This window comes from Streptopelia decaocto, assembly GCF_964273445.1.
Source record: "Streptopelia decaocto genome assembly, chromosome: 16".
Classification (NCBI taxonomy): domain Eukaryota; kingdom Metazoa; phylum Chordata; class Aves; order Columbiformes; family Columbidae; genus Streptopelia; species Streptopelia decaocto.
The window spans coordinates 7,328,666-7,346,879 of record NC_138671.1 but is presented as its reverse complement, the minus strand read 5'-3'; the positions used below and the strand labels follow the sequence as shown (position 1 = coordinate 7,346,879).

At 41.2% G+C, this 18,214-nt stretch overlaps 1 protein-coding gene across 14 annotated transcripts in view; it reads right to left on the bottom strand.

Moving 5' to 3' along the window:
• TNRC6C (trinucleotide repeat containing adaptor 6C) overlaps positions 1–18,214 on the bottom strand; it is a 278,770-nt gene that overhangs the window by 47,849 nt on the left and 212,707 nt on the right. For all 14 annotated transcript variants that reach the window (XM_082066871.1, XM_082066872.1, XM_082066874.1 and 11 more), the window contains one exon: positions 1,525–1,854. In XM_082066871.1, coding sequence (XP_081922997.1) covers positions 1,525–1,854 — 330 coding nt within the window. The remainder of the gene's footprint in view (positions 1–1,524; positions 1,855–18,214) is intronic.

Genomic DNA, 18,214 nt, shown 5'->3' with positions numbered 1-18,214 from the left:
ACATCTGCTGATAGTTGCCAGGCTGACAAACTATAGCAAGTTAAAATAGGAAAACAAGTCTAAAACCTCAAGGTACAACTGCATCTGGCAAGATCAAAGTCAGACAGCTAGTCCTATACTCTTATAAGCTAAGTTCTTTTATGGATTATGTTATGATTTATGGTGGACTTTGTTTCATGATTTACAGTGTGTTTCTTAAAGATCAAACAAAGATGTTTCAGATATATCTATAATGATGCTTGCAAAAAGTCTAATACTGGCCCTCAGCCTGAGCCACTTGAGTTGGTCAATCTGTCTTTCTGAAAATAAAATAATAAACATCTAGCTATATATATACACACATATATTAATACATTTATATATAAAAAAATATATCTAACGTGCAATATTAGTCCGACAGGTATCAAAGCTAGAATTTCTGAGAGAGATATTTTTTCTTATCTAACTAAAACTTCTAAGGACAACACCAAAACAATTTTCTCTGCTGGAGTTCAGTATCACAGCAGCAAGTAGAGCCAAAATAGTGAAAGATTCGCTAATACCCAAACGAAAAAACTGCAGACAGTTCAGATCCAAATTTTATGATATTTGACAGAGCTAATGAGTGATAATGAGCGACACTTGAGATCACACAGAAATTACTAATATTCAAGATATCAAAACCCCCCTTGTGACTTAATCCAGATAACTTTTCCTAAGCCACAGATAACCGTATCTCGCAACATTCCCTGCTTTGCCTAACACAACACACATATACAGCAGTGATGAAAAGGTGATTTATACCAATTACTGACTAAGCTTATCTCCATTGTAAAAGTTACACAATCTCGAGCACAGAAGGGCAAATAAGAAGAGAGGTGTTTCATACTTTCCCATTAGCAGCCTCAGGGAAAAAAGGGAGCTAAGAGACTTACTCCTCGACACACTATTTCCAGCAGGCAAGAGAAGGTCAGTGTGTCTATCTGCAAAGGACAGAATGAAGTGGTAAAAAGGCCTAAGATACTGAACTACTCTTCCCAAAGTATTATTTTCCTAATGTGAAAATAACAAGTGAGAGCATAAGCAAACAAAGGCATAGAAGTGTCACTACATAAGCGAAGTTCCTATCTTTTACTTATATATATTTTTATGCAAAACTCTCTTTAACGAACATTAAAATTGCCAAAATGATAGAAAAAAACTTGGAAATATCCAAATTAACAAAGCTTCTGTAAGAATCATCAGTACTGACATATTTACATTTCCTGACAATCATACCCATTATTACTATCAAAAAGAGAGAAAAAAACCTGGAAAAAGACACGGGTCTGAGCATCTGAATAAATAGGAAAACCTTTTAGAACTGAATCTTAGAAATGACATAATATATCCTGTAAGATAAAGAGCAACAGCATACGCTTCACTTCAAATCCTGTTGTTTGAAGACGATTCTTAACATCACTTCAATTTTTGCAACACTCACGCCAATAGTGGATGGCATAACTACAGAAAAGAGTTGATATCCATCTGGGTTTTGATCCTTACCTGTTTGGGTCTTACTGGGATGATGCTGCCCACCTGCTCCTTGCTGCGTCGGAGGAGGACTCGCCCCTGCTTGGCCAGTAGCCGGTGCTGGGCTGGTGCCGCTCAGCGTCCCAGTAGGCAGTGGTTGTCCCCGCTTTAGGAGCTGCTTCTGTTCTTGCTGGCGGAAGCGTGGAGGCACCTCACGAGGCAGGTAACGGGACGCAGCTGCCTGCTGCCCATTGGCAGATGCACGCTTGCCATTGCTGCTGTTGGGAATAGTGCTGGTGGAAGTACTGGTACCGGTACCGGCAGGTTGGGGCTGGCTTAAACTGGTCTTAATAGGTTCTGGCACTACATTAAAAAAAAAATAAAGGAAACAGAAAAATTGCTTTAGTATCGGAATAGTTGTGTTTTGTTTTGGTTGGTTGGTTGTTTTCTGGAACTGAAAAAAGGGATAATGTTTTTCAGTCTCCCAAACAGCTGGCAAAACACGGACTATAAAATATATAAAATATATTCTAAACAGAAAACTGTTACAACCAGAACTCAGGGCTAGTTTACTATGTATGTAGATTGCAAATATGTTTCAGGAGGCTATGTCTAAAACCCTGATTTTGTATACTGTAAAGCATACACCAGAATACAGCTGACAAAGGCTTCACACCCAAGCTTAGTGAGAGCCCACACATCTTTTTTTAACCGTACAACCCCCCCAGCTTTATCTCGCCCACCTCCAGCTTCCCAGGCGGCCTCAGAAGTCAGCAGCACCCAATAGAGAAATCGGTTCCTATAAATGTCTGGTAGCCAGTGCCTGAGGAGAGGGAGCACACAGGCTGAAGATGGAGCAAGCAGTGTTCACACAACCAAGTTCATGCCGACATTCAAATGGCTCCCATATACACAAATCTATGCGTCTATGTGTGCGTCTGCATGTTTACGCTAAATATGTTTTAGGGAAATAACAACACTAAGAAGAAAAACACTGATTTCCTATAAACTCTACAACAGGGCATGTGAAAAAACTTCTTAGATGTTTTCACTTCCAGCATCTCTAGGACATCTTGGATTCATGTTGAAACATGATGTCTAAGAACACTTATCCTAAAACAGTAAGTAAAAGCTCAAAAACTAAAAAGGATGGCTAAAAAATGTTGTTATGCTCAAATAATTATTTAAAAATAGTGGCACAGAGTAACTCTCTTTTAAAAAAAGAAAATGGAAGAGGTTATTAGGACACCAAGCACGCTGGACAGGCTGCCACAGGAGGACACAGCACCGTCGTCTGCAGGTACCAAACCTGCTGCAGGGCAAACTCAGGCTCAGGCTGCACCGCTCAGACCGGTGTACATGCACAGGCAAGCGCCTCCTGTCCAGTGTCTGTTGTCCAAAGCCAAAAATTGAAAAGATCATTAAAACAGTACCACTCTTTATGCTTTTGAACAAAGTGCATATTTCCATTTCATTTGGGAGATGGAGAGCAGAAAGAGAAAATTGTACATGTTGAGGTAGTATTATTATTACAACTGCTACTACTATTACAGAGATGTAAGCCTTTACCACCTACTACTACTTCTACTATTATTATTATTCCAAAGATGTAAGCATTTACAAACACTGAAATTTGAAGTACTAAGTACTTGTTCAAAGGGATGATGCTGTATGTGATTTGCCCACAGCCACAAGATTCAGAAAGAGCACTCCAGACACAGTCTGATCTACCAAAACCAATAAACCATTTCGGTCGGGGGTTTCTCTCACTATGCTGCCAGACCAACCCCTGTGCCAGCAGATGAGAGGAACACCAGGGACAAGGAGGAAAAGGGGGCAGGCAGAAGAGAGAGGATGAGGGTTGCTCCCCAACATTCATACAATCACAGAATAGTTTGGTTGAAGGGAGCATCCCAGCTCCCCCAGTGCCCCCCCTGCCATGAGAAGGAACATCTTCACCAGCTCAGGTTGCTCAGAGCCCCGTCCAGCCTGGCCTGGGATGTCTCCAGGGATGGTTCAGCCACCACCTCTCTGGCCAACCTGGGCCAGGCTCTCACCACCCTCATCATAAAAAATTTCTTCCTCATGTCTAGACTGAATTTCCCCTCCTTTAGTTTAAAACCATCACCCCTTGTCCCACTGCTGCAGGCCCTGCTAAAAAGTCTGTCCCCGTCTTTCTTATCAGATTTTAAGTCTGGAAAGGCTGCAATAAGGTCTCCCTGGAGCTTCTCTTTTCCAGCTGAACACCCCAACTCTCTCAGCCTGTCCCCCAGCAGAGCTGTTCCAGCCTCAGATCATTTCTGTGGCTCCTCTGGCCCCTCTCCAGCAGGTCCATGTGTGTCCTGTGCTGGGGACCCCAGGGCAGGTCTCATTGTCACCCACCAGCTCTCCCCAGCCAGCTCAGCTCCGGCCATCGCACACTCAACCACCCCATTGTTCTGATCAGCTGGTAAAAAAGCTTGGAAGGATCAACCACCTGGAGAAGTGAGACACTAGAGACTGCTTTGCCTTTTTTTTTTTAAACTAAGAAATTATTTTGCCATGGAATTAAGTAAGTACACAAGAGAATTAAAACCATTAACTGGCGCAATGCCAACAGAGTCGATATTTGTCTGACCCTGAGATTTTCTTCAGCAATACTAATTCATTGGAAACATATTTGAGAGAGCAGGGCAGGCTGCCTTTTAAAAAGTATTATAACACATCTGATATTTCCAAATAGGCACGCGCATGCTTATATGTATACCTATTAAAAAATCACTAATCACAGTCATAGAGTCAAAACAATTTTTGCTTTAATGTCAATTAACAAAGCAGCTTCATCACAAAGGTGTGGCCAGAGAATCCCAATTTCAATGTTAGAAACAGTGCTTCCCTCTAAATATCTGAATCACAGATGAGGAAAGATAAGAACAAAGAAATCAAGATTTTAAATATGTTGTACTTTAGAATAAAAACATTTCTGCCTATTAATGTTTTTTCTCTAATCAGCATACCAATGTAGGTTCTTTTTGTATATGAAAATCTCTCTGAGTTAAGCTCTTGCAAGAATACTGCATATACAAATCATGGTAGCTGGAAAATCACCATTTAATTACACCATTGACAGGAAATACAGCAAAATGTGAAGAACATAATAGGAATGGGCTTGATCCCCAAATTCCAGCTTCTTATCAGTCTAGAATTTAGCCTTCAAATTTAGACTTCAAATAGAGCAATAATATTTGCAGACTATATGTCACAAAGACAATATGACTCTATTCTTTGAAACATTCAACACCTGTTTATTAAAGTAATCTTCAGCAATGTTTAAGCAGCAGCTTTCATTTGATATGCACTCCGAGAAACACCTACCGTTCAAAGTGTCTACATTAGCTTTCCTAATTATTAATTGTCATACGATATTCGCTCTAAGAGCTTTTTTATAAACCATTCAGACATTCCCCTTCCTGCAAGGGATGTATTCCGAGACGATGGCTATCCCTGGCAGAACGCACAACGTACAAAGACATAATATTTTAGCAAACTGCAGGCTAAAAGCGAACCAGACAGCAACTGTTTGCAGAGAGCCCAGCAGAGCTGTGGTCAGCAGGGGCTGCCGGCAACACTGATGCTCTGCGCGCTATACATTTAATCAGCCCCAAGGGCCAACCTGCCAATCTATAGAGAGACCCTGGCAGTCCCCGAAGGAGCAGCCTGTCTACCCTTTCACCTGAAAGTAATCCGCTGTCACGGCTAATGCTGTGTGGGCAGCTGCTGGAAATCCAGGAATTTAAATGTAGCCTTTATGGCTAAATTTGTTTTAATGCTAAAAATATTCTTTACAATGTGTGGGGGAAAAGATTTAATACAAAGTGATTTTCATAACTAGCGCACGATCAAAGAGCTAAGCACAAACATTTAAGTAGAAAGCCTTTTGCAGAAACACAATTAAAGGCGCAAAATAAGAGTCTTGAGATTGCTTGCTCTTAAGATGTTTGTGATGGGTATCTGCTTATTCTACATTCTGAGAGCTGTACATACACTAAACAATGAGCTTGCTTGTAATAATTATCAGTACTTAATGGTATCTAAACTTCTTAATCCAATTTTACCCAAACAAATCCAATAATTACTCCATATGCTTTTTGATGATTACAATCTCGGGAATCCCAACTGCATAAAAAAGTGTTACGAGCAATTGTAGGTGGATTTTATTAATATAATGAATAGGATCAGTCTAACACATTTCAATTACAACAATAGCTTTTAAGTACATTTCTATGACATAAGGAAGGAACATGCATAAATTAAAGAAACTGGTTAAGCCACATAATACTGATTTATGGCAGCTTTTTCCTTTCATTCACCTCATTAACATTTCTCTATATTTTAGAATCCCCCACTTCAGCTCTATAAAACTTGCACTTCTAAAGCCTTCAAGGACCAGACATTCCAGAAGAGAAACAGTTAAACCCAGAAACGCATTCTTGGCTGCTACTGTGACAGGATTTATTTACAGCTTCTATTAAACACAGCAGCTCCATTACAAAGTGCTGGATGTGAGAAGAATTTTTGATTATACAACGCCAATGCCTCACTGCGTTAAACATATCATGCCAGTGTATTATTTTTTTCCTTCAGCAATTCGTTCGGGTCATTGTTTGATGGGTTTATGAATTCATTACAGGAAACAGATGGATCCCATAATTCAGAGCTATTCTCCCAGCCAATCATATGGACATTTTTTTTCCTCATCTTGCTCCCCCCTCCAAATCAACCTTAATGAAGCCACTTCCTCCATGTCCAATTCCCCGCACATCCACACTGTAGCGACAACTGCTGCTTATTAAAGCAACCTCCAAACATGAAACGCTTTCAAAATAAAGCTGAACAGGAGCACGCTCGTACACAGACACCCCTCTGAAGTCACACGAAAAGACATGAACTTACCCAAGTCGGGTGAAGATAATAAAAAATGTAGGATCGTAGTGGGCAAAAATAGATGTCGTGATAAGTATGAAATCCATTTTCATATGCTGAAAAAGGTCTTTCTTTAGGAAAAAAATCCTGCCCCCCCAAATCTACTTTCAAAGGATGAATTTTCATTTAGCAAATTACCTCCTTTGTCTACTAGGAGCTGGTATTTTTTATCCACAGTGACATCTACTGGCAAAAGTAAAGGTATTTCAGTAAACTACTGCATAAAACCCTACTGTTTCTGAACAAAAGTGGTTAATTTTCTGTCTGATCTTCCCTTCCCCAAGCACACATACCTCTCATGAAAAAAAAACTGCCAAAAAGTTACAGTCTAAAGCCAAGAAATATTCCAAAATTAGTTCTGAGTGGTACTCATGCTAACTTTAAAAATGTAACCAGAAGCTGCAGTTTGACATCAAATCCCACGTTCAGGGTTAAAACCATATGCATTACTATGGCCTCAGAACTTCAACATCACTTATTTTAAGAAATGCTTTGATTTTGTACTAATTCCTGAACATACCATTTATTTAATACTAAGAACAAAAGAGTCTTTCCCTGGTTTATTCCCCCCTCTGCATGTCCTAACTGACCACAGCACATCTTCCGCTTCCTTTTCCAGGTGTCTCTTCTCCACTTCCTTCCCTCCCCTTTTGCAATGTTTCCTGCCTCCTTCCTTAGTATTTCTACATCCTACTTCTAAAAGCTCTTACCATAACCCACCTTTTCCAATGGTCTCTACAGACGTCTCTCACTTCTACCAACTTAGATCTCCTATATAGAACTCACTTTTTTTGCCAGGAAATTTATTTAGTGGTAGGAGATCAGCAAGGAAGTTCCTTGGAAAGGTATTTTACCTAATGGCTCATCCCTGCGTTAGGGGCGATGGTGTGCAGTGTGGTCAAACAGCCAGTCTCAGCCTCGCGCCTCCAGAGATCAGCTTTAGTTCTTAATAACTGCTATTCCTTATAAATTACCTAAAGTGCAACTGATTAAAACTTGTATTTTAATGCATGGTTATACACTGCATAATTAATTAGAACAGAGTGAGTCTGCAACTCCAGAAAAGAAAAAGTCAAAAAAGCTCTGATAACACACCCACTCATCTAGAACTGCACCAGCATATACCCAAATCATATTTGAAAAGGCCTTTCTCCTGTTGTTGTAAAAAGACAGTTTTTAAATTTTGATTCTGTGAAAGACAGACATTTTATTCAGGAAATGCCTCGGTAGATGAGGACTGGGTTAGGGAGCAGTTAGGCAATCTGGACATCCATAAATCCAGGGGTCCGGATGGGATGCACCCGCGGGTGCTGAGGGAGCTGGCTGAGGTCATTGCTGGACCGCTCTCCATCATCTTTGCCAAGTCATGGGAAACAGGAGAGGTGCCTGAAGACTGGAGGAAAGCAAATGTCACTCCAGTCTTCAGAAAGGGCAAGAAGGAGGACCTGGGTAACTATAGACTGGTCAGCCTCACCTCCATCCCTGGGAAACTGATAGAACGACTTCTCCTTGGTGCCATCTCAAGGCATATCAGGGATAAGAGGGTCATTAGGGGCAGTCAGCATGGCTTCACCAAGGGGAAGTCGTGCTTGACCAACCTCATTGACTTTGATGAGGACACAACAAGATGGATGGATGATGGCAGAGCGGTGGACGTGGTCTACCTTGACTTGAGTAAGGCATTTGACACAGTCTCCCACAGCATTCTCACAGCTAAACTGAGGGAGTGCAGTCTGGATGAGCAGGTAGTGAGGTGGACTGCAAACTGGCTGAAGGGAAGAAGCCAGAGAGTCGTGGTCAATGAGACAGAGTCCAGTTGGAGGCCTGTATCTAGTGCAGTGTCTCAGGGGTCAGTACTGGGGCCTATATTATTCAATATATTCATCAATTATTGGACGAGGGAATAGAGTGCACTATCAGCAAGTTTGCTGATGACACCAAGCTGGGAGGAGTGGCTGACACGCCAGAAGGCTGTGCTGCCATCCAGTGAGAGCTGGACAGGCTTCAATAAGTTATAGGGCCCACAGTGACAAGCCAGTTACAAATCCTCTTCCCAAGAGTGAGACTTCCATATTACTTCTTAGAAATTAAAGGTTTGATTTTAATCTTCATTCCTGGATCTGCTAGAACAATAAATACTACAGGAAGCTGGCAAGTGTATTCCATTTGGTTGCATTTCAGACACAGTCACCTGCTTCAGTTCAAATAAATTCTACCCTATTTTCTCATATTTTCCTTCAGTGTCCCACTATCCAAAGCGCTCTCCATGCATCTTAACTTCATAATGGTTTCTGACATGAAATTCTTACTTGATATTGTCATGAGCAAATTGGGAAAATGTGAGCTAAATGTAAAATTGGTTGAAATATTCTCTGAGAGAATCAATGGTTTGCTGTCAAAACAGAAGTATGTTTCAGAATAGATTCCACAGGGACTTGATCCGAGCCTACGCTGTTCAATATTTTCATTAACAACTGGATGATGGACTAGAGAATATCCTTATTAAATCTGCAAATGACACCAAGCTAGAGAGAAAGAAGATGGGGGTGATCAGATTGCTGCACGACAGGATCAGAACTCCGCGATGATAAACTGAAGAAATGGTGTGAAAAAAGCAACTGCAATTCAATAAGGAAAGGCAACATTATTAGGCAGGAAGAATTAAAGGCATCAGTCATCAACTTACTCCGTATCAGTTCTGCAGAAAAAAATGCAATGTTTTAGCAAGTATAAATATCTGCCAAGTGTCAAGTGTTGTAATGGAATAAATAACCAGCTATGAGGCTCAAAGTGACCCTTCTACTTCAGTGTAGCATCTTAAAGCCTTCACCAGAGCACTGCCCGTCCCCACGGTTGACCATCTCTCTTCAGGAAAGAGCTGGACCACCTGGGAAGAGTCCAAAGGAAACAAATCTGGGAACGTGAACTACCATAGCAGACACAAGGCAAAGAAGTAATTCAGTCTACAAGGCATTGGGCACACAAAGAAAAAAAAACAAAAAAGAGAAAAAAATGCAAAGGAAGAGGCAGAAATAATTTTCTCCATCACACAATTAAGTCAAGACTTGCTGGGTTTAAATGGCAGCCAGAGAGATTATGATTTACATTTCAAACAATTAGGATGATTAAGGATTATCTGCAGACATGATACAGGTTTGGTGATCTTGTCTCAGGGCAAGAGGATGGAATAGATGACCTCACAAGAAGTTTCTATCATTATTTTCTGCAATCCTACATGTAACACGGAGCTCTAAATCCATCTTACTTGGTTCTCCCACCTTCCTCAGCCATGCCAAAGAAATAATTTTTCTCTCATGTTGACAGTCACAGCACTCCTTCTTCTACAGCTTTTTAAATAAGCTTAAGGCATGGCCTTTCTTCATCAACCCCACTTGTCCAGACGCTCTCCATTTTGTTCTTGATTAACGTTAACTTGAAATTCTATCAGTACTGAGTGACATTTTACGCCTCGCCCAAAAGGCGTTTGCGTTCTGTTTGTAAGCCCACCCTGCTGCACAACTTCTGTGCACCAGTCTGAGCCCAACTCTTGTGAATATAGGGTTTTATCATTAACTTAAGAAGCTCCTAATAAACACATAGATCCTTGCATACCTCAGAGCTCAGACACTGAATTTTGTCTCCCTTTCTCGAACAGCTTCTACATTTTTCTCTTTCAGATCTGCCAGCTGGGAGGGTGCCATATACTTCTTCTCAGAGAAAGAGACAAAACCTGGTTTGTGTCATTCAATATGTATTTTTGAAAGTTTTCTTCCATCCCATCCTACATTACTCAGGCTGGTTTTACATGCAGTAGTCTTGTGAAGAATACTTACACTTCTAAGAGCTTCTAATATTTTCCTCATTGCTTTCCTCCATGTTAGCACTGATTATAATTTTAATTGTAAATTCACAATTAATTAGCTGTGTCATTAAAAATGGTAGAGCTAATTAGGTTGATAGGCTGTCACCAACAATAGATTGATAATCCAAAGCAAATATGATGCTCTTTGACTGCAAGTCAAACTCATGTTTATTGAAGGCCCTGAGTGCACACACGTGGTTCACCACGGCATAACTGATGAACAGAAATTGGACCTTATACATCAGGCCTTCAACTTAAAAGACCAAACCACAAATAACGGTTTTCGGTAGTGGAATAGTTAAATTATCATAGCTGCATTCCTTCAGGACCTGAACCTCTAACAGATGGTAACTTTCAAGACTTAACAAGTTGTCTGTTTTCTTTCAAGCAATTTACAGGCTATGTGAAGCTGCATTTATTAATTCATGTAATTCAAATACCACTACTAATCACATACATCTCTCTACACATAGACTTGTCCAAATATGCACCCATTGTAAAGCAACGACAAATAAATAAAGACATCTTGCTAGAAGCTGGTGTCTAGACCATGTTTGTCCTGAAGCCTCTGACATTTCTGCACAGGTGTATTTATTTAACATGTCATCATACATTTAAGTTTGATTTCAGGCTCCTGGAGCAAACTCAATTCCCACCTCCAGAGCAGGACACCCTGACACCAGAAAACCAACTTGCCTATTAAAAAAGGAAAATAATGAAGTTATTAGAAGTTTTTAATCATTCATGTTAATAAAATAAACAACAGCATTAAGAACTGTCTGCAAAGGAAAAAAGGCAGATAAGTCATTGCTGAGTTGAATAAACTACTACTCTCCAATGAGGGGAGAGGGCAGCTCTGAATGAACAGAGGGATTGCTCAGCCAGCGCTTACAAACAGTCACAGTTTATTCAGATTTTGGATATAAGATTCTCCTAGAAAGCCCTCTTCACAGCTAGAGAATTCACACCTTGTACTCCCTCCCAGAGTATTCAGAAACATTGAAACTCCACTAACTCATTTTAATAAGACCCACTAGGCAAACATAGATCAAGTTCCAACCCACGAACTGGATACGAGGGTCTCACAAACACAATCTCAACTGTTCGGTAACACAGTAAAGTATTAAACCATTTTACGGATCAGGAACAACTCACAAGCATGTGTTGTAAAGTTCCCTCTTCCACCTCTGCTCTCACCTTCCAAACCCTTCCTAAGTGTTGCACCAGACAACGCAACCCCATCGGTAACTACACAATACAAGAGCTGAAGAGAGCCGGGAACAGTTTACAGCTGAATTACACAATGCTAATACTATCATCAGCACAAGCACTAGTGGAAAATCCAAGCATATAATAACAGATTAAATAATTTCATACAGAGTCACATAAGAAGTCTGGGCAGAACCAGGAACTGAATCCTTTAATTTTAAGGTGACTGTGTGCATTTAATCTCATTAGGCAATGTTTCACATAAAGCTTTCATATATAAAAGAATTTTTTTAAAATGAATTTACAAACGGTGCTAAGTCATCACACTAGCAAACTTATTTTTTCTTAATTCAACAAGCCACTTCCAGGCACAGACTGAACAGTAAACATTCTTTAGAGTAGAAATCCACTCATTGTTAAACCATTAGCACAAACAGATATTTAAATTCACGGTAATTAGTATGTTCATAAAGAATTGACAATTAGGATAATCTCCATGTTGATCGGTTTACTGTATACAAGAGCCTTAAATTTTGTTTGCGCCTTGCACAGCGACACATCTACAGGTTACAGTTCAAATGAACAAGCCTTGAGACTTGTTTAAAACAATTTAGAAAGCAGAACAATCTGATGGATCGCTATTTTGCAGATGAACGTGTGGTTTTTAATTTAAGTAAGCAGAGGCAGAAATCCCATTACAAAGAAACCTGTGCCTTAGGAAGTGATTAATGCCTATATTGTGTCAAACAACTGCTGTTAGAATCAGCTCTTCGGTTGGGGCTTGAAGAGAGTGAATCACAGCATAAATACTTTCAGTTTCAAATATATAAACAGTTGGGCACTGTAAAGAGACACCTCATGTATCCATTTCTATCTTGGATTGCCTCTGCAGAAATCTGTTCAGGTGTGGTAGGTGGTGTGCAGATCACATCACACCTGGAATGTCCGTGCTGCATCCACAGTCTGTACACGCAAGGTGGGTGCTCCTGGAGCTCAGGGCATCCCAGAACACACATTTTTATTCTGGAGACCAGAAATACAGCTTCTCCAATTATTTTGGGGTGTATTACAAGGGGGGTGGTTAGTAGATCGAGAGAGGTCCTCCTTCCCCTCTACTCCGCCCTGGTGAGACCACACCTGGAATATTGTGTCCAGTTGTGGCCCCTCAGTTCCAGCAGGACAGGGAACTGCTGGAGAGAGTCCAGCGCAGGGCAACTAAGATGCTGAAGGGAGTGGAGCATCTCCCGTGTGAGGAAAGGCTGAGGGAGCTGGGGCTCTGGAGCTTGGAGGAGACTGAGGGGTGACTCATTAATGTTTACAGATATATAAAGGGTGAGTGTCAGGAGGATGGAGCCAGGCTCTTCTTGGTGACAACCAATGATAGGACAAGGGGTAATGGGATCAAGCTGGAACACAAGAGGTTCCACTTAAATTTGAGAAGAAACTTCTTCTCAGTGAGGGTGACAGACACTGGACCAGGCTGCCCAGGGGGGTTGTGGAGTCTCCTTCTCTGCAGACATTCAAAACCCACCTGGACATGTTCCTGTGCGACCTCACCTAGGCGTTCCTGCTCCAGCAGGGAGACTGGACTAGATGATCTTTTGAGGTCCCTTCCAATCCCAAACATACTGTGATACTGTGATACTTTGGGGTGGATGCAGGGGGAGCAGGCTGCGCTGCAACTAAACTCCTTTTAGACATTTCTATGGAAGCACAGTGTCAACTGCTTGCAGATTACAGCCTGCTGGAGAGATATTAAGTGAATTTTTACTGACACTGGCTGTGCTGCTGAAATCATGGGACTACACATATGTCAAACTGACTAGAGCCCTGTGTATAAACAAAGCCTTGGCTCTACTGCCATGTACATGTATGGTACCAAATGAATATTTAATGTGCAATACTAAAACAGTAACAATTTTGTGGGCAACCAGTAAAAGGCCTCTGTAATTTTGGCATAACCCTTCCAGCTCATATTCTATCTCAAAAGTCATCTTAAGAGGATGTTTATACTGCAGTCCTAAAGATAGCATAGAGATATCTGAGTGATCATCTTAAATCAGTCAGCACAAATACACATAGTAGAGTCCAGCATGGAACAGCTTCCCCTCCTCCCAGCACTGCAGATCTAATCCAAGTCTCAGGCAGCATCACCCAGAGAAACTGGCTACATAGCCAGCTCAATGAAAGCTAAACCTGAAATATTTTTGCCTTAGATTTTGAAGTCTGAATCCTTATTGGACTAATTCAAGATGTGTTAATTTATATTTAACAAAATTATTTTGAGAATCAATGCTTTGAGCAAGTAGGTTCTTAAAAACATGTAAAAACCATAGGGACATCGCTACTGTACCTACAAAATTTCACAGATTTTACATCTAGAGAAACATTTGGAGTTCTGCATCCTATTTTGGATGTAGTTCCTTCCTAGTATTGGAAAGGCAAGCAGTCCTCTGGAAATGTTATTCTCTTGCCTTCAAAAATGAGCAGCTGAGAAAAAATTGAAGATCAAAAATTAGAATGATCCCTTACTCAGATAAACCCAGTTAGAGTCATGCTCTAGAGAAAAACCAAAGAGACTACTGCTTAAGTCTGCAGACTGATCTATAAGGGCAAAAAAATACTGAACTTAATATTTCAGTTCTTTTGATAGTTCCTCTTTAATCTTAACGTGACTTTTGGTATGCAGATAGTGCTTCTCTGAAGGAATTTCCCAAAGACGTTCTCCTCACTGGAAGTTTTGAACTAGGAGTTAATCTACCTGATAGAGAAGCCTGGAGAACCTGAAGCAAACACTTCATTAATTCAGCTTAAGCTGAACGGAATTTTATGTCTACAGTGCCACTGTGCATTAATGCCACATATGGAAAACAGGACTGAAATTATTCAGAAACATGAAGAAAGCAGTTCCAGCAGTTTTCAGACCCCCTTTTCAGATTCTTCAGGAAAATGTCCAGAATAAAAGCAAACTACAATCTGACTGGGATTCTGCAAACATTTCACTGCAGCTAAGATGAAGCAAAAAAACCAAACCAAAACAACCCTTGGTTCAAGTTGTTGAACACAGTCTGACAGAAAACCTCTTTTGTGAGAGGGTACGGCCGCAGCAGGTCTATTAATGACCAAGCATTCCTTTTAGGAAGCTTTTCCCTGCTCCTTCCAGTGCAACCTTGGCAGGGCTGCAGATTGGAGCGACCGAGTTCACAAAGAAGAGCAGGATGAGAAAAAAGCAGGGAGCAGCGCGGATCCATCTGGCCATGTTTACAGGCTGGCAGCAGCGGTGTCGCTGGTGTATCTGTTGGTTTAGATGACAGCTCTGGTTGATCAGGCTGTCACCATAGCAACTTTCACCCAGAACTCACAATGCACCCAAACGAACTCTGAGCTAAATTAACTTATTGCATGTCACCAGTGAGAAATGACTGTTCAGAGGTAATTTTCTGTACTAATATGTAATAGAGTTAACTCTCTAAATTGAATTAAATTAATTAAATGCCACTCCCAGTAAATCAGATTCTATTACATGAATGTTAAAAGAAATTAAAGATGTTTTAATAAAGATTACTAATAATAACTTAATATTATTACTTCATTTTAATTCAAAAATTCTGCTCAGTTTATTTTAGACACATGTCTTCCCCTTACTAGGAAGGAATACTTAATTACTCCACATGCATTACACACATTTATTTCATACAGATGGGCTTAGACTTATCCAAAAGAAATAATACCAGTATTTTAAGGCAGGTTACAAAAATAAGAACTCTTTAATGGCTTTGCAGATCTGCCTATCAATGCATTATTAACTTCCTTGTTTAAAGTAGTTTCTTGCACATTAGAAAGTCAGCTGGGAGGCAAAATCTAAGGTGCCCCAGTCCCCAGTGTAAATAAAGGGCAAGTTATAATTCTTAACTGATGGTATTAATGCCATGCTGATAACTCCGACTTTAACTCGTATTAAAGACTCACCAAAATACTCCAGGCAAAAATGGGCCCTATGTAAATAACATTAATCATCTTTCAGAGTTACGACCCACATTATTACTTCACTTTTCAAAAAGAAACTTGGTTTATATGTGAGAAAGCAGCTATTAACAGCAGGGGGAGCACACGATATTGTCGTATCTGCACCGGCCGCGCTGACCATGACGCCTGCCCAAGAACAAGGTCCAATTCGAGTTCTGTTAAACACCCATAGAAAAGTCAATAGGTCCATTAAAGGAACATGGGAAATAAGTATTTTAAAACATTTCCTAAATCTCAGTTGAAAAACAGGCATGAAAGCAAACATGAAAAGCAAAGGTGCATTAATGCAGCAACAATTCAATGGAGCAATCTTCATATTCAAAAATGTAAATTAGTATTCAGGGACCAAACTAGAGAAACTTTTCCAAAGATGAGAAACAGTAATTATTACGGTTTGAAAAATAGCCTGAAAACACGAACACAACGAAAAACTGCATGGGTTGTTAAGTAAAAAAGTGGATACACAAAAAGGCCCCTGCAGAGGAGGGGAAAGATCTGCTCTCCACATACTGGGCAAATCAGCCAAGAAATAACAGGCATAAGTTATATCAAAGACTGAAGACTGTTCAGGCCGAGTGCAAAGACTATTCATACTTTCAAGCAATAATCAAAATGTCTTTCAAGAACATCTGCTGGGCCTGTCTGACAGTGGGGAGATGGATAAGACAATCCCCTCTTGCTCATCTAAAGGGATATATTTAGTCCTACGATTCTAAGACACCAGTGTGCCATTTGAATTTTTAATGGAGTTGAGGACTTGTCAGTTTTGGAGCTCAGTAACTCGTGTGCTTCAAAACCAAAGTTCACGAGAGCCTCTCTGGCCTTGGAAAGGTGAAAAACTGCTGGGGAAAAGAAAAAAGACAGAAGAAGCAGCCAAATCAGAAGTTATGCCAGAAATGTCAAGGGCATCCCAAAAACAAGAGGGCGGATGTTCAGGAAACTCTGTGATAAGACAGAGGAAAATTACTTCTGCTAACATGGGAAGAGGCAATCAAGAGCTTGAATCATACCCCAAATTCAGCTGTTTTCCAGGGCAATGGCAGTAACAGTTGCTGACAGGCTCAGGGCAGCTGAGGAGTGTCCAAAGCATTTGGTGCTATGAACCGCAGGTCCCACGAGACAGCTCAGGATGAGCCTCTGCTGCCCGGCCACAAAGCTGGGGCAGGAGGCTTGAAAAGAGAATCACCTCTTCTCATGGTGATCCTGAACCTGCCATTAGCCTCATGAGTAACCACCCCTTCAGGTGCTCATACACACTACACCACCTAAACCAGTTCAGGAATAACCTGAATGGTCAGGTGCACGATGCAAACCTGACCAGAATGCTCCAGAGCATTTACCAGAGCGTGAGCTGGTTTTGAAGTAGTCCCATAGGATTTGTAAAGTATGGGCTACCACCTTTAACAACTCAGGAAAAGCATTAAAATAATCTAGCAAAACACAGGGAAGTCAGGAGGCAGCTGAGGTTCTCAGAGCAGAGGAATGTCAACACCAGAGACTCAGCAGGAGAACACAAGGTCCCTCAGGCCAAAGGCTTCACACACAGCACAGAAGAATCAAAACACATTTTCATTTCCTTCATTTTCCAAAGATAACCCTCTACAGCATTTGTAGAGTAACTACCCCAAACTCGTGTACTAATGTTACAGTTCAAAGCTGGTTTCATACTTCCAAAGGAAGGGATCAAGAAATATTAGAAAACTGGCATATAGCTCAAAACAGTCAGTACCAAACTGAGCTAAAACATTCCCTAGTGAACATCTTTTCAAGCTTACGGTTTGCAGGTCTTATAGATCACAGAATCACAGAATGTCAGGGATTGGAAGGGACCTCAAAAGCTCATCCAGTGCAATCCCCCCGCCGGAGCAGGAACACCCAGATGAGGTTACACAGGAAGGTGTCCAGACAGGTTTTGAATGTCTGCAGAGTAGGAGACTCCACAACCCTCCTGGGCAGCCTGTTCCAGTGCTCTGTCACCCTTATTGAGAAGAAGTTTCTTCTGAAATTTAAGTGGAACCTTTTGCGTTCCTGTTTGAACCCATTACCCCCTGTGCTATCATTGGTTGTCACCAAGAAGAGCCTGGCTCCATCCTCCTGACACTCACCCTTTATATATCTGTAAACATTAATGAGGTCACCCCTCAGTCTCCTCTTGTCCAGCTCCAGAGCCCCAGCTCCCTCAGCCTTTCCTCACACGGGAGATGCTCCACTCCCTTCAGCATCTTAGTTGCCCTGCGCTGGACTCTCTCCAGCAGTTCCCTGTCCTGCTGGAACTGAGGGGCCACAACTGGACACAATATTCCAGGTGTGGTCTCACCAGGGCAGAGTAGAGGAGCAGGAGAACCTCTCTGACCTACTGACCATCACCCTCTAATCCACCCCAGGATGCCATTGGCTTCCTGGCCACAAGGGCCCAGTGCTGGCTCATGGTCATCCTGCTGTCCACCAGGACCCCCAGGTCCCTTTCCCCTATGCTGGTCTCTAATAGGTCATTCCCCATTACATTTATGTGTGATACATGCCTCCTCCAGGTAGTAAGATGATAATCTAATAATGGAAAGCAGTCAGTAAGTTCTCATGGAGAAGGCACCAGAGCAGACAACAGTCTCCCATAAAATAATGATCTAAGTGAGACAGTCCTCAAGGCAGAGGAGAAACTGCCTA